At 37.4% G+C, this 25,494-nt stretch overlaps 1 protein-coding gene across 2 annotated transcripts in view; it reads left to right on the top strand.

Moving 5' to 3' along the window:
- Positions 1 to 25,494, top strand: part of PDE10A (phosphodiesterase 10A) — a 368,681-nt gene that overhangs the window by 290,730 nt on the left and 52,457 nt on the right. For both annotated transcript variants that reach the window (XM_009898929.2, XM_009898930.2), the window contains exons 3-5: positions 6,433 to 6,461; positions 20,289 to 20,409; positions 22,212 to 22,261. In XM_009898929.2, the coding sequence (XP_009897231.1) occupies positions 6,433 to 6,461; positions 20,289 to 20,409; positions 22,212 to 22,261 (200 nt within the window). The remainder of the gene's footprint in view (positions 1 to 6,432; positions 6,462 to 20,288; positions 20,410 to 22,211; positions 22,262 to 25,494) is intronic.

Below are 25,494 nucleotides of genomic sequence, written 5' to 3'. Positions count from 1 at the left end.
CTATTTAAGCAGAAGGGAGGAGGTAAGTTAATTATAAAGCAGTTTTCTTGATCATAATTTTGTGGAAATACCCTTCTTAGATTAGCGTAAATTGTCACATCAAGTATACAGTTAAGAATTATTGTCCATAGATGTGGAACCTGCAGAGATATTATCAGTATAATTTGGCACTGCAAAACAGTTTCAGGAACAAGCAAAATCTGGATTTTCTGTATGCCTTTCTGCTCTCACAAGGGCTGGCGATACTTCCAAAGGGTCCCTTTCAAAATTTTTTATCCAGAATAGGTTGTCCTGCAAAATTGCTCCAAGTGTTTCATCAGTTTTGTTTCATCAGAGGGCTACGACTGTAGAAAAGAATGAGAAACATTTACTGTAATAGAGACAAATGCAGCTGTTTCCTGGCTCCTGTTTTGTGTAGTGCACTGTTTACTTATATGCAAAGGAGCGTATAAAAATTTCAGGATGCTTGGCAGATGATATGATTCTCTGCTTGCCATCTGCAGTGAAGTCTTGCTTCAAGATTTATTTATTTTCTGATCCTTGTGACTTTGTTGTTTAAGAAGAGGAAAAACTGAGCAACCTTTATCAAGAACTTTTGAAAATTTGGATCTTACTGTTGATGTAAAAAAAGTTAGGATTTATGTTTTGTCCTGATTCAAGAAAAGAAACCTAGTGTGACATTATCCATTAATACTAGTGAATGTTCCTTTTCAGTGCCTAAGTCTATGTCTAAGCTAACTGTCTGAAGTTTGTTATCTGTGAAATAACATTACCAGTACTTCTGAATTGTGTAATAAATCCAGACAGTTGAAAGTCATGATAGTGACTACAGATGTTCTCAGAGAGATTTCACATTAAGAAGCACAAAGCTCAGGCCTTGATCAGCTGTGTCTAGTTGTGAGGCCTGCCTGCCCATGGCAGGGAGGTTGGACTAGATGATCTCTATGGTCTCTTCCAACCTAAGTCATTCTATGGCTCTGTGAAGAATATTTTTGAATGATGGCTGTGTGGTAGTTGCTGCTTTAGAAAGCTTGCCCTGAGCTAAGGTATCTTTGAAAGATCATACACATTCAACAGAGACGTTAAGCTGCCAGAGGAGACATAGGCTGCCCGAAGCAAGGTGTCTAAAATGAGGACTGTCTCAAAGAAAGATTGCAATGAAAATTGACTGACCAACTCATCTGGTTAATGTCATTCTGCTACAGAAATAAATTAAACCTGGTAAACTTTATTTCATGATGGTGAGATCAAGCTTTAACCAATATAGACTTATTGATGTGGAATTTCTGTCGATGTGTGGGTGTATGCCACTTCTCAAAGGAAAAAGAAAAAAGCAGCAAAAATATTTATGCTGGTCTAATTGCATTCCAAACAACTTATTAGCACAAGGAAAAGGAGCCTAAAGAGAATTTTGAAAAGAAAAATTATTAGGTCAGTCTGACATCTGCTGTGTGGGAAAACATTCCTTGGGAAAATGTGACTGTACAGCTATTTGGGATCTCATAAAGAGAGTTACGCCTAAGCATTTGTTTGCTGTCATCAACAGTGGTGGACCAGCAGTAGCACTTAACTGCATAGAACAAACAACAGCATAAGAAAGGGAGCAAGTACAATATTATTTCTTCAAAAGAGTTCCTGTGATGAAACTAATTAAGCACTAGAATTACTAAATACATCAGAATATAGTATCTGAGATGAAGTAAGCTTGCTTTGCATTGAAGTTGTCCTTGTTGGCTACCTTAGCATCTTGCAGTTGTCAGAAAATCACTTTTGGGTCTTTGTAGAGTCAGAGTGCACTGGGTCGGAAGGGACCTGTAGAGGTCATCTAGTCCATTAAAAAAAAAGAGTAGAAATACAAGTATGAAATTAGATTTATTTTGTGATTGTTTTTTTTTTTTTAATGTACAAAAGAAAATGTAAATTTATCCTATTAAATGAACTAGTACACAATGTAACACACCCTTAAAAGGAGAACCTCAAACTAAGCTAAACCTGGTCTCATGTATGTTGTGCCAAATGGCAAACCTGGCCTCGTTTCTACTGTGTCAAGTCCAAAACCTTCTGTGGAATTTGCTTTCTGTTTGTCCCTTTTCTTGGTTTCTGTTTTTTCCTATCTTACTTGTTGTGGTTTAATATGGAAGCTTTCCCGGATAATATTGTCTTTAATTACCGTATCAATTTCTACACCTATATGTAGTGTGCTGTGCATTTGTTATTTGAAAATGTACAGGCAGTAAATCTGAGGTATTAAAGTCTGCTAAATTGTCATTTCGTTCTTAAAAGTCAAATTTTATTATGGAACTCTTCTCATTCTTCCATGCTGTCTCCTGATGTCACTAACCTCTGAGGAGAGCTTTTAAAATCATAGTGTTTTCAAAGCTGTCAAAATAATACTGAGTGTAACTTTTTTTTCTTGTGATCTAGGCTAGTTATCTGCTTTTGGAAGTTTAGTGAAACATTTTCTGTGGATTTAGTGGGCTGAACCAGCTCACTGTGGGGTTGCACAACATTATTGCTGGTGCAAGGGGTTTGGTCAGCAAACTTGGTGTATGGAGACAGGGAAGCCTTTGAACTATAGCTCCCCACAGTTTCCTGTTCTTCCAGTTGCAGTATCAGTGCATGTTTATGCTCAAATTAACAGGAAATTGGGATTTATAACATCAACTTAGCTAGGGTATTCTGATAGACTACTGATGCATGACTGCTGCTTCTGGAAGACAAAATTACCTCTTGGTTGGTTAGAGTGCTCTGCTGAGCTTCTCACATCACACTGCTGCTGAATACCTACCTTACTGCATCATGCCAAGTTGAGTATCACGGTGTTAAAAATACAGCTTGCAACACCCTCAGCTGAGTGCAGACAAGGTAATGTATATGTTTATAGTGATGTGAAGATCAGGTTCATGACCATCGGAAGAACCTGAAGTGTTCAAGTCCATGGGACCCAATGGGGAACACCCACAGGTGCTGAGTGAACTGCAGCATTCATGGGGTTGTTGTAACCCAAGTGCAGGACCCAGAACTTGGCCTCAGTGAATCTCATACAGTTAGCCTCAGCCCATCAATCCAGTCTGTGTTTTGGCTGTCACAGTAAGTTGTGGGAAACGCTGCTGTTCCAATGATTTTCCCTTTGTTTGGATTACAGAAACAAAGTTGTAAAGGAAGAATAGTACTCTGTGCTATGGATAAAACCACAGCAAACTGTTACTTGCACTGAGGTGTATGTGCATGCTATTAGTTTGCATGTACTTGGGCCTTAAAGACTGCATCTTCAGAAAAGCGATTTGATTCACTTGAGGTTCATGAGGTCACTTTTCTTCCTTTACTCTTGGGGGAAAACAGCCTCTTGTTAGGCCATTTGTTTCTTTTAATAAGAAAATTATTTTCTACCTCATTATGTAGTAATTTAACTTGTACCTAGATCTATTAAATAAGTATTTGATGCTATTTTTTTATTTCATTCTTTGCATTCTTCTGTCCTTTAAAAATATCTTCCATTTTTTCTGTCAGTTAGAATTATTGAATTGCAAACTTTATCCATGGAGTTCTAATTCCAAACTTCTCAAATACTTCTAAAATCTTTCTTCTGAAGAAAGGACATGTTGATTTATTCTTCTTTATTCTGAAAAAGCATTGTCTCTAATAATTGTGCCATAAATGTTATCTTTGTTGCATAAAATAGGTGTTATTTTTTTACTTCTTGATCTGTTAGTGTATGTCTTTTAACCTCACAGAAAGAAATCAAAAGTTCTTTGATGTAATGACTGTTTGTCCATTTCCATGTCCTGTATCCAGCAAAATGGACCCAGACCTGGAAGGGGGCTTCATGCGTTACAGCTTCTTAATAAAAGAATGATTCCTTTCCTATAAAGGAAGTGGTTAACAATTAGTCACAGGGCAGGAGTATCACCTATGTAGTTCATGTTATAAAAATTAAACCCACAGCATTATATGTGTGTCAGAAATTTCATGTTGGCTTAATGGAATTCCATTGTGAAGGATCTTCAAGAATGTTGTCATTAATTACTCTTTCTGATATTGGAGTACTGAATTTATTTTTATTGGAATCTGTATTAGAATAGAGATTATGTAGACTTTTATACTGTGTACTGAGGTTTAGATTTGGTACATTTAATCTGTTCTCTTACTATTATTGGAAGCTGCAGTGGTGGTTGTGTCTCGCAGTGCTGTGAAATCCACAGGATTGTGACGGTAGTAATTTCTGATAGGTACGTTACAGTAAATTGATTTTGTTCTCATGCTTTTCAGCATATAAATACATGGTTTGGGTATGAGGATGCAGGGTTGAAGGTAATTTGAAAAATAAGATATGGTTTTTTTTCAAGGTATGAAAAGGTGTTTATATTGGTAAATGCTGCCTTCTTTACATGGGGAGAAAAAGTTTCTAATTTTACATGTACAGTAGTGGGCTTTTAATTGTTCCTGCCCTGGAGAGAGATACTGGTCTTACAAAGCGTGAATGTTTTAAAATGTTATCTTGGTATTTAGTAACTGTCACAAAACAGGTAACATGTTATGAGTTACTCCTTGCAAACAGAAAGCAGACTCCTAAATCATTCCTATGACATTCTGCCAGTCCCTGTTGTGTTTTCCTGAGCTACAGTATTGCCTGTGGTTCTGGACTTCCCATCCTGGAAGGATGCAGAGAGATCAGAGTTGGCAGGAGTGGTGTGGGCAACCAGCAGTGCAGAATGGCTTGCAGCAAGGCAGCCCAGGCTTTGATGGGGTGTGAAGCAAAGAAAATCTTGTTTGAGAGATCTGTAGAATCACAGGTCACAGGATGCCACAGGTGTCATCAGATTAAATTCAGAATGTACAGATCCAAAATAAAATTAATTTTCTTACAATATGTCTTTAAAAGTGGAACTCAGAGAATATTGTGAATCCTAAAGGATGATGGCTGAGGTTTATAAACCAAAATCTAACAGCCCTCCTACCCCACTGAAGTGTGAGGAAGAAACCCACTTGCTAGTCTTCTAAAAGAAAAATATCACTACTGATTCAAGAAATGTTTAATTCATTGGTTACTGAAGGCCAAGAGTATACTCCATCATTATATCTGTTATGACTTGGTATTCATAAATCATAGAATGGCATAGGTTGGAAGAGACCTTAGAGGTCATCTAGGAGATTGGATGTGGCACTTGGTGCCATGGTCTAGTCATGAGATCTGTGGAGACAGGTTGGAATTGATGATCCTTGGGGTCTCTTCCAACCTTAGTTATACTGTGACACTGTGATACACCAACCTTCCTGCCATGGGCAGGGGTGTTTTCTGTCATTCACATCTTCTGTTGCTCACTGTGAGAAATAAGGTAATAGGGGAGACAGAATTAAAGTCTAACTTTGCTGGTTCTTGTAACTTGTATGTAGTTTTTTCTAGTCAAGGATGATTCTGTGATCACTGAGCATTGCCAGCTATGTCTTTCTGTGATCACTGAGCATTGCCAGCAAACAACAGAAATACCTTAAATAGATAACTAAGTTTATCTCTGTGTTCTGTATGTACAAGTTACTGGTATATCATTTAACTGAGGGGAAGAGAAGACTAATATTCACTCAAAAATATGAAATATTAGAAATATTGGTATCACTCAATTTTGAAATTGGTACAATTACTGAGACTTCTTGCATTGGAAATTGGGTCATCAGTCTCTTCCAAAAAGTTTTGGTGACTTAACATTAATTTCCAAAGCACAGTAGTTTTATTCCTATTATCAAATAAAATGTTATAAATAGTTCTCTGTGTTTTCAGAAACAGGTAACCAACTGGAGCTTTTTAAGGATGTGTTTAAGCTACTTTTGATGTGATCAAACTGGACTTTGGAAACATTTCCTTTGGCAGATGTGTTCTTTCTGTATAGCTGCTTTCCCTTTATTTTCAGAGATATGACTCAATCTTTTTTGTACCTGTGTTGAATTACAAAAAATACATGCATGCCTGCTTGCATTTGAAAGGACAAAATTCACATATATATGTATACACCTTGTAATATATTTGCTTTTAATGTATTTTGCTAGATCACATCACTGATGTTCCGGTAGTCTTAAGGTCACAAGGTGGTTTTTTTGACATCCAAAGAAGTCAAAAGGAAGAGATTCTTTGATCTTCAGAACTGAATGTCTAAGTCTGCTCACTGCATTGCTTGTATATATAGGATGCTGGTGATGTAAAGCAAAGGCTTTTATTTCTCAGACTATGCCATACTGATAGTCGTCTTACTGAACTGGAATATAAATGTAATAGAATGATATAGGACTTAATGGTTTAGTTAGTCTGTCAACTGATTTATGAAATGTAGGTAGGAAATTTTGTATTCTTAACTATTCAGAACATTTTATTGAATGTTGTACAACGGTCTGGTGTCACATTCTTCATTCAGTCTAATTGTTTGTTTTGTTTCCTCTTAGATGAACCCACTCCTAAAGAAGTCAGCAGGGTAAGTTCTGCTCTCTCTGCTCTCTAAAAAAGAATTGTAGTCTCTGAGACCCACTGTTCACTTGAGATGATTTTTGTGCAATCTCTGGCTAAGATCTGACTATCTTCCCTAGACATAGTGGATCTCCAAAGAGGGGGGTGGGGGGAAACGTGAACTGACAAGAGAAGAGTTAATAAGAGAAATAAGTATCAAGAACATTTGATTGGCAGTAAGTTTATATTAACAAATTTGGATTTCCTATATTTCTACTTTCCTGATTGAGATTTAAAAAGATAATCATGGGCACAGCAGCAAGACTAGTTAATCAGTGCTACTGCCTCACAAGTGTAAGAGGAAACAAAAGAAAGAATATACCTTATCTAATAATTCCTTTTGAGATGTGTTGTGGGTACGGATGAGCTAAATTCTTTAATGTGAAATATTTTATAGTGTACTGTATGAAATGTAATGTAAAATCTTTAAGATAAACATATGCATTAATAAATTCCTGGCTCTAGCCTCACATGTCATTGACTCTCTGTCTTGCAGAATAGTTTGGGGGATCTGTTAGAAACTACTGCCTTTGCAGAGAATGGAAAACAATAGTATAGGACACTGTTGTTCACAGATGTGTCCATTGAGCCCAAAGCACCCAAATGTTATTTCATGTCAGAGGAGGGAGCCACTTACAGCTTCCTGAGCTGGAATCATGTTCCTGTTTTATTCCTCTTCTTGAATATCTTGCATAGACAATTTAATATTTTCAGAAGAAACACAGTAGTGTCAGACATATTAAAAATAAGGCTGGTTGAAACACTGTAATAGCTGTCTTAAGCGGTCTTGCTCCCAGTAGAAGTCATATGGAACACACTAGGGTATAGAAGGAGTGAAAAAATGCTAGTGGTGGAAACTTCTGGTAACCCTGAGAGCAGGTGGTCGGTGTAAGGAAGAACTGAAGTTCACCTCTTGTGAGATTATGCAAAAGATTATATGATGTCTACAACAATTTTTTTCAAGCAGAAGTTCTCATGTGCTACACATGTATATGGAATTTAGGTGAAAATGAATGATTTAGTAATTAAATTATACCATGCTTTTTGGTCACTCCTTACTATTCAACAGTTATGGCAGTTGAGTAAATACCTATTGGCGCAACTGGAGATTGTTGTTATCAGTGTATGCGTTTATATTGTTTTGATTTCAAAATAATTAAACATCTGCCCAAAAATGTCATTCATTTGGTAAATAGATTCACATTTTACCTAAACTAACACTCTGTAAAATGAACTTACAAAATATCTAGGTTACCACATTTGAGCCCTTCAATGCAAAAAACCCAAGCTCTGGAACCCTGATGCCTCTTGAGTCTGCCCTGCCAATCACCCCCTCTGTGTCTCACACATGCTGGTCCCAGCTGTCTCAGCCCCTTCATATACCCAGTGACTCAGAGTTTTCCGGAAGATGGATGGGCTGTCACCTTGGAGTCCTGGAACCAGGGAGTGCAGATGATACTAAAGATGTTCTTAAGATATTCTCCCTTAGGTCTTTCAGCTATCAGTCATTGTGTACTTGCTGTGTATACCATGTTACATTACTTTTTTTCCTCTTTATTTTTTTTAAATGTACAATACTTGAGTTGCTTGAGGGCAATCAGCACTGCACCATACTGCAAATGTACTAAATGTTTGTTATAGCTTTCTTGAATAATGCCATATATTATAATTTAGATCATTGTAATGCGTCCTCTTTTCTTCAGCAGTAGCTCAAACAGATGTCAGTTTAATTAAAATCTGAATGTAAATTAGTATTTAAATTGGGAAAGTTCTATACGTGGATAATGTTTTTTCAGTCAAAAAGACATGTTTATGCTGACTGAAGAATGACGAGCTTTGAAGTCATCAAGTAGTACAATTTTATTTCTGAAAATGTCTACAAGAAGCAGCTTATACCATAGGGAAGTCTACTGAAAGGAAATTTATTGCAGAATTTAATCAACAACTGTTTTAAAACACTATATTAGTAAGGAGACAATAGAGAAATTTGCTAAAAAAAGATGGATTTTTGTCACAGGATTTTTTTGTTTTCCATCTTTCAATCCTGGGTAGAGTGAAAACATTTAAACATTCATAGTCATATGCTGTGACATCAGTTGCTTCAATAAACTCCTTTTCAACAGAATTAGATTGGGGTAGGATAGTTATAATTAAATTTATTTAACCCCTTCCCTCCCAAAAAGCCTCACTTTTTTTTTTTCTTTATATACATGCAAGTTTGTAAGATTGTTTTAGGGCCTCTGAATACCAAACATGTAATTCATTTGCCCTTTTGTGTTGTTTTATTTTTTCAGTCAGCAAAATGCAGTGGGATGAGTGGCATCCAAAGTTTTAAAAATCTTTTTATTCTTGAGTTATTGGAAGGAAATGTCAGTATTTTAAACTATTTGTATTGAAGTTTCAGTCTTTGAATATTGAAGAAGTTCTGAAAACTCCTGTTGTGTCTGAACTGCATTTTGAATCTTTTGCTTAGCAGAAGAATGAAAATAAAGTAGCTATAAGCATTAAATTGCATGTTTTTGAAATGAGAGAATAGAAGAAACTTTCCACATATTTTAAAATTTGGGACTTGTGCTGAAAAGGAGCTTTTCAGAGTTTGTTATTTTAAAATCTGGTCTACTAATGGCAAATTCATCAACATTTTGGTGTTCAGAAAGATAATGTAGATTGACCTGACACAGTAGCTGATGGATGGGCAGTGGGGGGCGGGGGGGAGAGGGGGAGGAGAGGGAAAAAAGGACAATTTCTCAAATTCCGTATACTGCTTTTGGCATAAAGGCAACTCTGATTACAAGATACCTCATGAGCATCTGTGACAAAACAGTGAACCTGTGACCTTTTTTCTACATGCCAGATTCCAGTATTTAGGAAATATATGTAACTGGAGACAGAATCTCCTTTTCATGTGATGTTGTATTGGGAACATCCTTGGAGATGCTGAATTTCTTCTGCTTACTGATTGCACAGGTGTATGCTGGCTGATCCTACTGATTCTAGCTGCAGAGTGGTTATCTGGGCACGGGGATTGCAAAATCACCCCAACTATTGTACTGTTTTGATGAAGAAAACATCAGCTGAATTTTATACTTTGTTTCTGCTGTTTTATCCACAAAAGAAGCAGTATCATTTATATCTAGACTAAAGATACATTTCTTTCATAGTACTAGTGAAAACTGTGCATTGGAGACATGTTATTCTTTTCAGCTGGCAAAAATAACTCCATTCCTACATGAACTATAGGCAGGATTTTGTTCTGCATGCTGCTCCCATGATCACAGTGTGCTCTTTTGTACCTGATTCTGAAATTTAAAGAAAATATTTTCTGTTCCTGATACAATCACAGTGAAATTAGCTGTTGTTGATTTAGCTTAATGACTTTCCATTCCATGTTTACTTAAACAAGACTTCAGTGAAGCTGCCCTTTGGCAAGTACCTTTGCTTTGTAAACTCTGGTGATGCCAACAGCAATTGACTTTGCAGAAGTTTACCATATACACACCAGAAAATTATTACCTAACAAGTGACTAGCTCATTTACAGTACTTTATTCTTGGAAACAGTAATAATACTTTAATCCTTTCTTTTCCCCTTTTTGGACTTGGAGCTTTTGGCAGCTGCCTTGGCAGCAGCTAGCACCCAGCACAGTATGTCACTGACAGTTACAGAATTAGCAAGTGTGTTTTCAGTAAATAGTTGTGGTAATTGCATGTATCTTCACCATCCAACTGATAATAAAAGTTTGGGCTTTTTGTGTCACATTGTCAAAGCAAGCTCATTCTTTGTAGTATTTCTTTACAAAAGATGAGATTTACATGTTTTCACCCAGTCCCAGAACTGAAGACTGTGACAAATAAATCAAAAAGTTAGAGGAACTAGAACAAACATATATATTTAGCCTTTAGAAGTGATGCAAGTGGCACTGCACCCATTATCATGGTGCTTGTGTAAGCTGATTTCTTTATAAAGAAAATCCTGTGGATACTTTGGTAGTAAAAAGCAACAGTGGTAGGAAAATGAGGAAGTTTATTTTTAATTTTGAACATGCTGTCTTCAGAGTGGTTGCAAGTGAAGTATTAGGAAGGAATTTGATTTTATAAAAAGCTTTTTAAAAAGAGGAGCAGTATTCAGCCTTGTCAACTTGAAATCAAACTTACGCTGTTTTATTATATAATCTGGAGAGGTGATATAATTGAGATATTTATGAAGTTTATGAGCCTTATAGTTAATAACAGTTTATATTGTTACTTCTATATAATCCAATATTCTTTCCTTGTAAGCCAAGCCTTTACTTTTTATTATGTCTTTTTCCTATTACTAGTGAAGTAATTTATTTCAGTGTTACCATTTGGTAACAGAGAAGGAGCTGAGGGAAAGATTAGAATTGGTTGCTGGTAAATGGGGGCTATTTGTCAAAAAGCTTCACGTAGGGAAGATGTTCACCATCTCCAAGGCTTAGAAATCAGTTCCAAAAACAGGTTTGCAAATGTGTGCCTTGAAAATTAGTGAACACTTTCCATACAAAGTGATCTTCATCTTTAGATATAATAGGCCCTATCCTGCATTATGCCATCTCATATTTTCCCTTCTTTGCTTTTGTGAACAGCATTTGATGTGTGAACAAGCAGTTCACAAATACCTGTGTGTATGGTGCCTCAGTGCTAAATCCTATTTACTGAGCATCTTCTAACCCATGTCCTCCCTACTCAAAACAAGAATAATAGATGTCAGACAAATGCGCGCAGAAGCAGTTTCCTTTGAGGCTACATACAAGCCTTGAAACTAATCACCAAGTTTAAACAAAACCAGTTACTCTTGCCAGCTCTGGTTCTGATTTTCTGGAGGTGAGAGATTTTTCTAAGCTTCCTCTCCAGATTCGCTGCTCCTTTGAAAGTCATCTCTGTACTATAAGCTTGCTAACCACATTCCCTCTAATTTTATGTTTCAGTGTGAGGGTTTGATGTCCTTTGGCTCAGCATTTCCACCTTGAAGCAAGCAAGCAGTTTTATTCCTTTCTGTAGGGTGTTTTTTTGGTGGATTTTTGGGGTTGTGGTGGTTGTGTTTTTTTCTTTTGGGTTTTGTTGTTGTTGTTGTTGTTTTTTGGTTGGTCGGTTGGTTTGGTTTGTTTTTTTAAATGAAGTCCAGATGCATATTTTGGTTCTTCACATGCCCAGTTTAGACATATTGTCAGTGTTATTAGGACACAGTTATTTCTTAATCATCTGTACCTGAAAATGAGAAACATAAGTTTCTTTGCAAGATGTGAACTAGCCATCAGTGCAGCTAAACAATGCAAAATAATTGCCATGCCTACAGAAGGCACATGTAAATACACGTGTGTATCAAACAAGTACATCATCTAACTTACATACACATCAAAATGACCTGAAAAAGTTTGTGTCTATTGCCCATTGTTAGTTAAATTAGTTATTACTTATTAAATATTTTGGCTTTCTTTTTATAAGCATTTCTTCCTTTATGCCCATTGGTCATCAGAAATGCAGTAACATTACTGCAACTAAACTACAATGATTTCTTGCATTTAAAGAAGTAGGTGACTATAGTAATACAAGATCCAGCCTTTTTTCTTTGTAAATTCAATGTCTGAATACTCATTATGATAAGGTGTAGTGATAGCTGGAAGAGGTACTTTTAAAACAAGTTGTCTCTTACAAGGCTGCCTTTGCTTACAAGGGACTGGATTTGGTTATCAGTATGTTCTTCTCTGTGCATCCCTTTAGGGTTAGAGGGCAAAAAAAGAAAGAGAAGAGGCAAGAATGTACTTCAGTTTTAAAACGTGCTTATGATGTGGGCAAATAACATAACTGCCCCACAATTATTAAAAGTGTGATAGAATCATAGAATCATTCAGGCTGGAAAAGACTTCTAAGATCATCAACCCAATTCTGCCATGACCTTTAAACCTTGTCCTGAAGTGCCATATTGTGGTGGTTTGACCCTGGGTGGGGCTAGATGCCCACTGAAGCCACTCTATTGCTCCCCTTCTTAGATGGACAGGGGAGAGGGAAAATAAAGCACGGCCCATGGGTCAGGATAGGATCAATTTAATAGGTTGAAAAGCGAAAGCAAAGGTCGGGTGCAGAAGCAGGAGCTGTGCTTGGCTGCTGTCCAAGAAGCACGGCTTCAACACACTTTGTGGTTGCTCTGGGGAATACACACCATCAATGAATGCCCAGATAATTCCTTCTTACACTTAGGTTTTATATCTGGGTTGACATCATATGGTATGGAATACACCTTTGGTCAGCTTGGGTCAGCTGGACCATCTGTGTCCCAAGATTTTGCCCATCTCTCATCCTGCTATTGAGGAGAGAGGAAGAATATTGGCAAAGTTGGACTTGATGATCTTTGAGGTGTCTTCCAGCCTTGGTGATTCTGTGATTCTGTGTGATTCTGTGAAAAGCGCAACTTTGGTGCTGTGTGAACACTGCTCAGCAGAGGCCAAAACACTGGTCTGTTATCAACACCAACCACTATTATAAAACACAGCACAATAAAAGAAGGTATGGGCAGAACTAACTCTGTCTCAGCCAAGCCCTGTACACATGCCTACGCATTTTTTAAACACCTTGAGGGATGGTGACTCCACCACTTCTGTGGGCAGCCCTGTTCCAATGCCTCACCACTCTTCCAGTAAAGAAGTTTTTCCTAATATTCAATCTGAACCTCCCCTGGCACAACCTGAGGCCATTTCCTCTTGTTGTATCATTAGTTGCTAGGGAGAAGAGACCAAGGTGTGAAAGGCTTTACTTTCCAGAATATACGCTATGGAGGGAACCAGAAAATTATATAGGGCAAATCTCTTAAATCAGTGTGATAACTGTTGATAGATTTTTTTTAGTAATGCTGCCTGAAATGAAGGGAATGCTAATATATATATATATATATATCAACTAAAGCATAAAAAAATTGGTTTATTTTTGTTACCGCAGTGCTTGTTTTTCAGAAATACAATAGTGATGATGTTGGGAGTTCTTTTTATAAATGCAGTATTAATGGCATCAAGAACTTACATATGTAAGTCCTCATCACACATTCTTTCCATACAGCCTAGATGATGGTGAGAGACAGGAAGGGCCCCTCACCTCCCAGCTCATCTCATATGGCAAACAAAAGAGGGAGGGCTTGGGATTACACCAAGGGTTAGACCCGAAGCACTGATTATGAAGATTCATACTGCTTTCCCAGGACCTCTCTACATTTTAGTTTGATAATACTTGAAAGGCTGGGTAAGGAGCCTTGATATTTTAAGAAAATGCTTGGAGCTTGTTAGAAGAATTGGTCTTACTTTCCAAAAAGTCTGTTTCCAAGGCAAACTGATAAGACAGGTTAGCAACTTCTCCTTTTTCCTGGGCAGATCACCTCTTCTGTCCTTTCCTATTGAGTCTGTAAGGAAACAGTACTTTACAGCCACCTCCCAGAAAGCAGTACCACATAGCCTTGTGGTGAGCTAGAGGCTACCTGCATCAGTTGGCAGAGACTTCTGTCTTATGGTTGTCTGACATCCTCTGAAATCAGACTAACAAGCCTAAACTACATGTAAAAATTTAACAACATCAAGAGGAATCTCTCTGGTGTAGCCTGTGTGTTTTATGGCTTTTATCTAAGTTTGCAAATTTTTTTTTTTTGTTTGTTTCTCTGCTCATCCAATGAAGTTCTGCATCCCCAAAGTACCTTTGGCCATCTCTCTCTGCATTACATGGATTTGGGGCTGTTGAATTATTCTAATCCCTTCTAGCCTGTGATAATGTCATGCACTACGAGGTCTGTAAAAGGACGTGTTTCTGTTGCAGAACCAGGCAATTGTTGCTGAGGAGAAAGAGCTCTGTAGTAGGGAGTAAGTATTACATAGAAGCCTGCTATTCTTGTTGTTATTTAGAAGGTATTTAAAGAAGTTACAGAGAACAGATCAGTTTCTGGATTATGTTGGCACTTACTGTCGCTCTGCTGTATCAATGAAGACTTTTCGTTGTAGCAGAAGGGCTTTTTCTTTTCTGCAGGAAAAATGTCCCTGGCACAGCTATCCTGTAAGCGTGAAAGCAATGAAATTAATCTTCATTTCATGTTGTCATACATAAAATTGTCTTTAGATACTAAATTTTGTGTGTGTGTATGTCTTAATTGTTCAGGATGAATGCTTACAAGTTATCTCACTCATAATATTTCAGTATTTCATTTCATGGAATAAACTGTGATTCTTAGCCTCTTTATTTAGAGCTAAGTCACAGTGCTATTGTTAAATCACCTCTCATGAGTTGCTGTCTTCTGTTGCGCCACAATATTCTAAAGACAAATAATCCTGGAAATGTTTTTTTATAAATCCTGCAAAGCATCCACCTGTTCCGTTTATAAATTTGCATGTGAGGATTAATAAGAGGATTTGACTTCTTAATGGTTAGTACTTTTTCATAGCATTGTAACATATGCAACTACTAGAAGTATGATGCCGGTAAGATAGTGCTAAACCATTTTTTAGTCCACTTGAATTGTATTGATGTAATGTTACTGAAATTAAGAATTTTATAGTAAATATACCAAAATAATTGTAGACACCGAATCTTAAATAGAAAAATATCAGTAATGGGAAGAATGAATTAATTAAAACAAGTTTAATATTAATTCTTGAATTGCAAACTAAAGTACCTTATCAAATTAAGAAACAGCACTTACACTGTATCTGATGACAAATGAATACACGTTTCCCACTGAGTGTTACATTTTTTTGAGGCATCACCTTCCTAAAATATATTTTGCAACAAATATGCACAGGTCTGAGTTAAAAAGCACATTGGATAGTGGTTGTGTTGAGGTTTGCTGATGACTTACTCAGTTTTTAAATGCATGGTTTCAAAAAGAATATTGTGGCTTTTCAACCAAACATAATTGTGGTTATCTAATCTAAAATGCCTGGAACCAAATAAATAACCCTCTTTCACTCCATTCTAATAGAAATACAACCATTTTATGGCATGACAGAGTAATTCTCTGCTGGGGATTGATCTAAGTCATAGAATTATTAATTGTTAAGCCGTCCCTGGAGGTGTTTAAGACCAGGCTGGACAAGGCTCTGGCCAGCCTGATCTAGTGTGGGGTGTCCCTGCCCATGGCAGGGGGGTTGGAACTAGATGATCTTGTGGTCCCTTCCAACCTTGACTGATACTATGATTCAAATTCTATTCATCTGGCCAGTTGTGGATTCTCAGATTGTCAGTAATAATCTGTCGTGTTACAACTGTGTGAATTACAAAGCTGCCATCTTTTCAGTAACATGTACGCATGCAATCATTTGCCCTGCTCACAAAATTCTTGCAAGCATATGTTGCAGAGGTGAGGATAAAGGGCACATAACTTTTTACATAATTACTGTGCATATGGAACTGCTACTTGCAGGGAAAGTTAAGATTCTGCTGTGGCTATTACACCAGTGGGCTCATTTGTATGATGTGTTGTCTTAAGGTATTAGCTTTAACCTTTGAAGTTTGTTTAAATCTTGACTGTACATCACAGGCTAAGAGATACATATTCATTTCCAAGTTCTGAGAAGGCATTTTTCTGTGATAAAGGCTTTCGTGCATGTGTGCCTGATTTGCTGCTTTAGGGTATGTGGCTACAGATGCTTGTGAAGATACTGGTTAACACATGAATAATACATGCATTTGTTCACCATTTTCCCTTTATATATAAACTACTTATGGCTGTATCATAAGTATAACATTTCCACCTTTATGAAATGATGCTATTGTTTTCTCCCTTTGAAGAATCGTACAGTAGTAAATATGGGACACCGTACAGGACAGTCAGTGGAACCCTGCCAGCTGCCATATGGTGCTAATAAGGGAAATGGCACGCTGTATTGTAGACTAAAGACATACAGCAGTTTATGCATGCATGCAATGTGACCTTTGTCACTGTCAAAATTTATCATCATCATTTATAGAAAGAATTATTAAGTGTTAAGTTTGTTAAACACTGAGAACAATTTGGACACCCTAGATCTCAAATATTCTAATGTATCCATGTAGAGCAAGAGAAAATTACATCACCATGTGTTAAGATTTATAGAGTCATAGAATAATTTAAGTTGGAAAAGACTTTTAAGATCATCGAATCCAACTGTAACCCAGCTACCATGACCACTAAACTATATCCTGAGGCTCCACATCTACATGCTTGAACATCTCCAGGGTGGCAATTCCATTGCCTCCCTGGGAAGCCTGTTCCAATGCCGCACTTACTCTTTCAGTAAGGAAGTTTTTCCTATTGTCCAGTCTTAAACCTCCCCTGCACAATTTAAACCCATTTACTCTGGAGAAGGGACCAAGACCAGCCTCAGTACAACCTCCTTTCAGGTAGTTGTAGAGAGCAGTAAGATCTCCCCTTAGTCTTCTCTTCTGCAGACTAAATAACCCCAGCATCCTCAGCTGCTCCTCATATGACATGCACTCCAAATCCCTCACCAGCCTTGTTGCTCTTCTCTGGAAGTGCTTGAAGACCTCAATGTCTTTCCTATGCTGTGGCACCCAGAACTGAGCAGAATACTCAATCTGTGGCCTCAACAGGGCCATAAACACACATGAGCACAACAACTCTCCTTCTCCTTTTGGTTAGGCCAGGATGCCATCGGCCTTCATGGGCACACCACTGGCTCATGTTCAGCTGTCCTTCCATCAGCACCTGCAGATCCTTTTCCACTGGGCTGCTTTTCCCCAGGCCTGCAGCACTGCTTGGGGTTGTTGTGACTAAAGTGCAGGACCTAGCACTTGGTCTTGGTAAACGTCATTCCATTGACTGCAGCCCATCAATTTAACCTGTCCAGATCTCTCCGCAGAGCCTTCCTACCGTCAAGTATATCAACGCTCCCACTCAATTTAGTGTCATCTGCAAACTTGCCGATCGTGCCCTTGATCACCTCATCCAAATTATTAATGAAGTTGTTAAACAGAACTGACCTCAATACTGAGCCATGGGGGACACCTCTTGTGACTGTCTGCCAACTAGATTTAACTCCATTTCCCACAACTCTTTGGGCCTGGCAGTCCAACCAGTCTTTAATCCAGCAACGAGTCCACCTGTCTATGCCATGATCCACGAGTTTCTCAAGGAGAATGCTGTGGGAGGTCATGTCAAAAACTTTATTAAAAATCCAGGTAGGCAATGTCCACAGGCTTTTCCTCATTCACTGGGCAGTTTGCCTGGTCATAGAAGCTGAGGTTAGTTAAGCAGGACCTGTCTTTCATGAACCCATACTGGTTGGGCCTGATCTTACCGCTATTCTGCCTTTGCTGTGTGAGCACAACCAAGGTCAACTGCTCCATTAATCTTCCCCAGTACTGAGGTCAGTCTGTCACGCCTGGATCTCTGAATCCTGCTTTTGGCCCTTTTTGTAGATGGGTGTCACATTGGCAAGCCTCCAATCATCTGGCACCTCTCCTGTGAACCAGAACTGCTGATAGATGACAGGGAGTGGCTTGTCAAGCTCTTCTGCCAGCTCTCTCATCTGGCCCCATAGACTTGTGAGTGTTCAGGTGTCAGAACAGGTTGTTAACTGCTTCCTTCTGGATTGTGGGATGCTGCTCTCCAATCCCTATCAGGAGGCTGAATACCCAAAGGATAATAGATCTGACTATTTAAACTAAGGCAAAGAAGGCATTAAGTACCTCAGCCTTTTCCTCATCATAATAATGTTCCCCCCTGCATCAAATGACTTGACTTTTCATTTTGTTGTTAATGTATTTCTAAGAATCCTGTTTGTTATACATAGAATACATAGAATAAACCAGGTTGGAAGAGACCTTCAAGATCATCGCGTCCAACCCATCAACCAATCCAACACCGCCCAAGCAACTAACCCACGGCACCAAGCACCCCGTCAAGTCTTCTCCTAAAAACCTCCAGTGATGGCTCCCTCATGGCAACAGCCAGGTTGAGTTCTGGCTGGGCTTTTGCCTTTCTGATGTTCTCTCTGCATGACCTAACTCTTGAATTGTCTATCCATCTTTCCAAAGGTAGTAAACTCTCCTTTTGTTTCTGGAGGCCCAGCCACAGCTCACTGTTCAGCCAGGCTGGGTGTCTTCCCTGACTGTTTGACCACACGGTGACAGCCTGCCCCTGCCCCTCTAAAGCTTCCTTCTTGAAGTCAGCCGGCCCCTGTTCCTTGTAAGACTTCCTTCTTCCTGTCTCCTAAGGGACACTCTTACCCAGTGTCCTGGACAGTCTGAAGTCTGCCCTCTGGAAGTCCATGGTTGCAGTTTTACTGACCCTTCCTCCTTATGTCACCAAGAATTGAGAATCCTGTCATTTCATGATCACTAAGCCCAAGACAGCCTCCAACCACCACATCACTCACCAGTCCTTCCCTATTTGTAAAAGTAGGTCTAGCAAGGCACTTCCCCTGGTAGGCTCATTTAACAGCTATGTCAGGAAGTTATCTTCCACAAACTCCAGGAACCTCTTGGATTGTTTATTCTCTGCTGTGTTGTATTTCCAGCAAACATTCAGTAAACTAAAGTCCCCATGAGAACAAGGGGGATTTTTTGAGGTGAACAAGCTGAACATATCCTCAATATATGGCTGTATACTCTATATTCATGACATAGTGTGTTGTACATAAAAATGTATGAAAGTAATAGTGGAATCTCAGAATATATCATGTAAGTTATGTGCTTAATCCATCAGTAAGTGTCAACATGTACAGGTTTATCCAAAATTACATATAGACAAGATCTAGGTAGATGTGAAGCAGAGCTGCATACGTGCATATAAATGTGGGTGGTGGTGGGTAGACTTTGGTACTCAACTTCGATGGTGTTTTTGATAGTACTGTTTATATTACATTTGGCTCTAAAGTGTGAATGATCAGGAGAATAAGTCTTAGTCTTTCAGGCAACATTAATTCATCTAAATATCACCAGCTTCATTTTCAGTTTAAGCAGCATAATTTACTGCATCAGTGGGTTCAATAAGTAATTGACAGTATTGCTTTCTTCAGTTACCACATTACCAGTTTGGGGCAGCGTAATGAATCTACTAACTGCCAAGTATTGCTGTTTGTGAAATTATTGGCTGTGATGCTGTCATGCTATATATGCACATTTCCTGCCAATTTTATCAGCCCTTTAGGTCTTAGTTTCAGGACTCAGGAACTGAATAACCAAATGCAGCTGGGTCCCTAAAGCCCTCCTTTCCTAGGAGCTTGTAGCCATATCATGCTGGTTTTTAGTAGCCCATTGCTCCCATCTAAATACTATAACTGATGTGCAGTTTCTTCCTGGTTTTGTCTGTTGTCTCCCATTGAAGCAAATGCTGATTAGACCACAGTGGCATTTTGACACATGATTTCAGTCTTCAGTCTGTTGGTGTTAATTGCTGCTGCCATCTCAAAACTGGTGCTTCACGCCATTCTTTCATTCAGGAATTTGAGGTGGAAGATGCTGGCAAAGGAAGCTAATTGCCTCCTTTCGTGGTGGAGTAGGAGTTTAAAAGAAAGAAGCTGAGGTTACTTTATAATTGTTACATCTCTTGACTTGGCCAAGTTTAGGTGATTATTAATTGTTCAGTGATATCTTCAACATGCTTTCAACAAATGTCTAATGGAACATAGGGTGGAGTGCTGTACTTCTTGCTTGGCAATGACTCAATTCTTCAGGCAGCTGGATTAGGAAAGTCACTACTGACTTGGCATTGAAATCTTATATTATTTTTAGTACATTTATAAGTTTAAAAGCTGAAAAACGCATCTGAGTTGTTACAAAATGTTTTTCTGATTTATACTTCCATAGTACCAGGATACGAATATGCAAGGTGTAGTATACGAATTGAACAGCTACATAGAACAGCGCCTGGATACAGGAGGAGATAACCAACTACTTCTATATGAACTGAGCAGCATCATTAAAATAGGTGAGAAAGAGAATCAGATGTCTCTTGACGTTTTGCTTAGGATCAGGGCATAGCAGATTTCCTTGGTAGTTTAATTAATAAAGACAGGTATTGGGGGATAACTGTTTTCTTTAGAGCTTTGCAATCTGTCTCTCAGTGAATCCTTGATTGCACTTAAGTGAATTTATTTCTTGGAGATAGTTGTGTATCCAATTGCAAAATTACAGTGCCCTGTTAAATGAACCAAAGAATAGACAATTCTGATAATGATGGTGTTGCAATGTCAGTATTGAAAGTGAAAAGAAAAATCTGTCGGTAGTATCACTGAATTTTCACTGCTTTTGAAACAAAACTGAGATGTTACTGAAAGAGGGCATATCTTGTGTATGATCTCAAATTGCATTCCATTGTTTAACTATTTGCAGTAAAGAAATACTCTACATGATCAAAAGTTTTAAACACAACCCCCCAAAATACTCCAAATAACAGTATAAGTGTAATTTTACTTCTTTTTAGCTAGAGTGGATTAATTCTAATTTCAATAGAAAGTATCAGTAGTTTTGTTCAATATAGCTTTCAGTCAACGCTTTAGAAAGGTTTTAACATACCTGCTACTTCATAATTTTGTAATGGTGAGTAATATTTCTGTTTTATATATGTGATGTTTTAAAAGGACCACTTCAATTTACTGATTTTACTTAAGGGGCTATTTGGATATTGATACCCAGCTCACAGCAAATTAGACTGGATTTTGTTAATACAGAGCAAGCAGGAAGATACAGGAGATGTGTTCTGCTTATCTTTCACTTTTTTGTTTGTTATTTCTTTAGTAAAGCACATGAGATTTTAAAATATATTTCCTTTACAGTGCTCATATGCCTCATAACTCCATGTGCTTACGTAGTACAGCTGAAAGATTTAAAATCAAAACACAATTAATCATGCCCTGAGTTCTCACTGATGTGGCACAGTTGGTAATAAGCAAGTAACTACACAGTGGGACTTCTTTCCTTTGGTCAGAAAAATGCAGAAAGCCAATTGATTTGATCACACAGAGGAATTATTGCTCCCCTGAAATGTACTAACTGGATTCTTCTGTTCATTCATAAAATCTGGCTGTCAGTCTGTTGTGTAAAGCAGATTTAAAAAATGACTGCTATATCCTCTGATTTGAGAGTTTTCATTTTAGCAATAAGTGATGATGGTTGGCTGACTTTAAAGTTTCGTGAGTTTAAGGAACTTGACTTTACCCTGTTTCATACAGCAATCTCAGTCTGGCAAATACTAACTTCCATGTTTGTGTCAGTGTTTTTAGTATAGGGCAGGTGCAGAAAATAGAAATAGTTTTGTTTTGAAACATATTTTATGGCAATGTTTGTAACACCTTATTTTCCTATAATTTTTCTGTCTTAAGGCAAGGAAAAATGTAGCTTACTGTGTACAAATGTTATTTATTTTACTTATGCAAATGAGAATATTGTTTGGCTGATGATACTGCAAATACACATTCTTATGTTACTTCTATACTTTTGTATTGATTTAAATTTACAGACATTAAGCCTTGGAATAAGAAAAAGATGCTTAAGGATGTTGTTTCTCATTATCTTTTAGACTGTAGTAAATGACAATGCAGGAAACAACAAGTACACCTCTGTGTTTCTGGAGTGTAACGTTTTCAAGGGACATAGCAATAGGCCTTCACCTTTAGAACTGTAGCTGTTTGTGCTAAGTGGAATTGAATCTGTGATTTCACCTCAGACATCTTGTGTAAATTTGATTTCCACATGTGAGTACAATTACTTTTTTTATTATTGCTTTGACAGCTACAAAAGCTGATGGATTTGCACTATATTTCCTGGGAGAATGCAATAATGTAAGTATACTGCATTAAGATGCTGGTTTTCTGTGCAATTACAAGTGCATGTTGCAATTTGACAGCGATACTTTGATTTTTACTTCGCACGTCATTTAGCAGGAAAAAAAATTGCTTAACTGTTGAATATTATCTATATGCTATATTTATTTTGGTAAAATGGTATTTTATTCAATATAGTGGTAATGAAAAAATATTTCATTCATTTAGATCCATGGTCTTTCAAATTTTTTAAAAGATTTGGCAGCAGTGCTGCTATTTCTCTTGACTGTAGCACTGTAACTCGCAGTTTAGCCCCATTATTGTCTTTAACAAACAGAAAACTTCATTTAGGTTTATTCTAAGCATAGCCTTTTATTGTCAGCTGGTTATCTCTCTGAATTTGTTTTTTTAATGTCATCATGTTTTCTGTTGACTGCCACCTGCAACCTGATAGTGAAATAATAGGAATTTCTGATGTAGATTTTAGGCAGCATAAAATAAATTCTGATGTAAATTACTGAATAACAGAGTCCAGTGCTTGCCTTTGTTGTTTTTTTTTCAATTTGGTACCTAGGATGAATTACATTTTTTGTTTCTATGCAGGCTAATGTGTACAGTTACATTATACAGGATTTTGTAGTAACTTTGACTATGAAGAAGGAAATGCTGTTTATACTTCAGTCACTTCCATCAACTTAACATTTTGTCAGAAATTTTATGTCTTTCACTTTTTCAAGAAACAAATTCAAGCTTTTCTTACTGAAGAATTTAGAAAGGAAAATATTTCTATTACTGTTTCTGTTTCCATACTTTACAGAGGCAGTTTAAATATTTTATTTTTGTATATTCCATTATCTGATTTTCTTTGACTTTGTGAAATAATTGACTCTAGAAAAAAAACTGCATTTCTGAAAAAAATGGAAACATATTGAAGAGGTACAAACCTGCAGTTGTCTTGAGGCTTGACTGAGAATACTTTTTAGTTGTTCAGAAAGATAGCTTCTGATTTTAGGTATGTGAAAGCTGGCCCATACAGACATTTCCTGAAAGAAACAGAAATAAGTTTTGCCATTTTTTTTTCCCATTAAATGATTATTTCCTTTAATAAAGATAACCTGTTTTATTATTCAGAAAATGGGTCTGGTCTGGCTCAGTTCTGTGAGTATGTAAATAGCATAGATTTTCTGATAACCCTTTCACAGACAGGTGTAATTCAAGTAACACGTTCTTCATCCATTGTGAATGCAATCTTTGGTTCTCATTAGTAGGTGACAGCATCCACTGTCATTGGTGGAGTCTCATGCAAATGGTCACTGCTGCCAAAGGCAGAAGCTTGCAGTAAGGGCAGCCATCTGTTCTGAATGCACAGTGCTGGCCAGCTTGAGTGGCAGTAACAGGATTCCAGCTGAGCACATTCATCTCTAAATGCATTGTAAAAGGTTACATTAAAATTAACTTCATAGCTTGAGACCTAGAGATTTTTTCCTATGGTGATGATTTTCCTATTAGATTAATGGACTGTAATATGGAGTTCTTCCCAGTCTTGATATCTTCAGGCCCTGGCCACTTTAGGACATTTTGCCTTTTTTTTTTGTTTGTTTGCTTGTTTCCTTTCTTTCTCCCCCCCCCCCCTTTTTTTTTCCCTATATCTCTCTCTGCCATTTTTTTCCCCCCTCTTTTTTCTCCTCCTTTCTAACAGCCCATTAGGTAGTTTGGTCTATTTGCTAGCCAGTATAACTCTTTCCTGAAAGAACATCCAACCACTAAAAAGCACACTGACTTTATTAACTGTTGCTGTATAGCTGCATCTCCAAAAATGGACTGTTCTTCATACTGTTATTATAGGGACTGATCCTACATTCTTTGAAGTTCATGTGAGATTTTCCATTTACATTATTTGGCTTTGGGCCAGACTTACGTTTGTAGTCTTCTAATTGAGCAGTGATGCATTAGCTTACTTTGTCACTGAAAATTAATTTGGATACCTTTGTCTCTTAAGTATTTAATTTAAAGGCTATGTCCAAGTGAGGTTAACCGTAGTCCAGCAAATGCTGGTAAAGCACTTCTATTTCTTTTCATTAAACATCTGTTTAAAATTGGAACAAAAATATTCTTCATAGTGTAGATTTCACAAAGGAGCTGATTCTCTAAATTTCAAAAATAATAAACACCCCTATCATTAATATGGACAAAGGAGTTGCAGAACACTTACAGCCTCATGTTAAAGAATGGCTTGTGTTTTTTGGAGGCTTAATGTTTTGATGCTTTAGTTTGTGACTTCAGTTTTCTATATTCTGTGACAGTTGATTTTTTTTTTTATTTTGACATTGGATGTTTTTTGTTAGCTTGAGAAATATGCATAAATCTCCTTGTATCTATCCAGTCACCAGCCTCGTGTTTCAGTACTAGATCTGCTTTTAACAGTTGTTTCCACCATGCTTTCAAAGAAATTATTTGTGCCTGAATACAGAATTTTGTGGAGTGTGTTTAAGTTTGTTTTTGAGAATTAGGTGCAGGAAAGGGAATGTTTCAGAATGGAAGAATCCTATTATATAGAGATACGTACTTTTCTCCCAAATGGTTTTTTAACATCTAGTGATGTAGGCACTATGTTCTGAGGGAACTAAGGATCAAAAGAGGAGCAAAAACATTAACTCTGCTTTATTTTAGCTTCTACTGTAAATATGCATAGGTATGCTTGTGCCTGTTAAAATGAATCCAAGTTTGAGAATCATGCCGTATGTTAATGGTCAGCTAAGCAATGTCTTTGCAATATGAGATTTCCATAGCTACTACCATTAGATTAAATAGAGTTTATTATATTAGGGCAGAAGACGATGTCTTCTTATAGAAATTCTAGGTATTAGAAAATGTCCTATTACTTCTTAATATTGAGAGAATTGCTATATCATTGTGATTTTTTTTTCCAGAGGTGACTAAGAATTCACTGTAAAATTGATTGATGTAATTTTTAATATGGACAACATGTCCTTTACATAAAAAAATATGTTAGAACTGAAAGTAAATGTCTTTAATGTGCAGAAAAGCACTAGATTATCTTTTCCAAAAGCTCTGAATTATCTTTTCCTTTTCTTGTTGCAAAGCATAAACGATACACTGGCCTTTAAAGGAGGACCTTGTTCTAGATAAGGTTCCTTTGGAATTTAACAGCACAAAAGTGAGTTTGTTAACATACTTGCCCCTGTATAAAATTTCTTTGTGGCCTTACTTTTTTTTCCTCTCTATTACGT

Source organism: Dryobates pubescens, chromosome 6 (assembly GCF_014839835.1).
Source record: "Dryobates pubescens isolate bDryPub1 chromosome 6, bDryPub1.pri, whole genome shotgun sequence".
NCBI classification, from domain to species: Eukaryota; Metazoa; Chordata; class Aves; order Piciformes; family Picidae; genus Dryobates; species Dryobates pubescens.
This window is presented reverse-complemented; position numbering and strand designations above follow the sequence as displayed.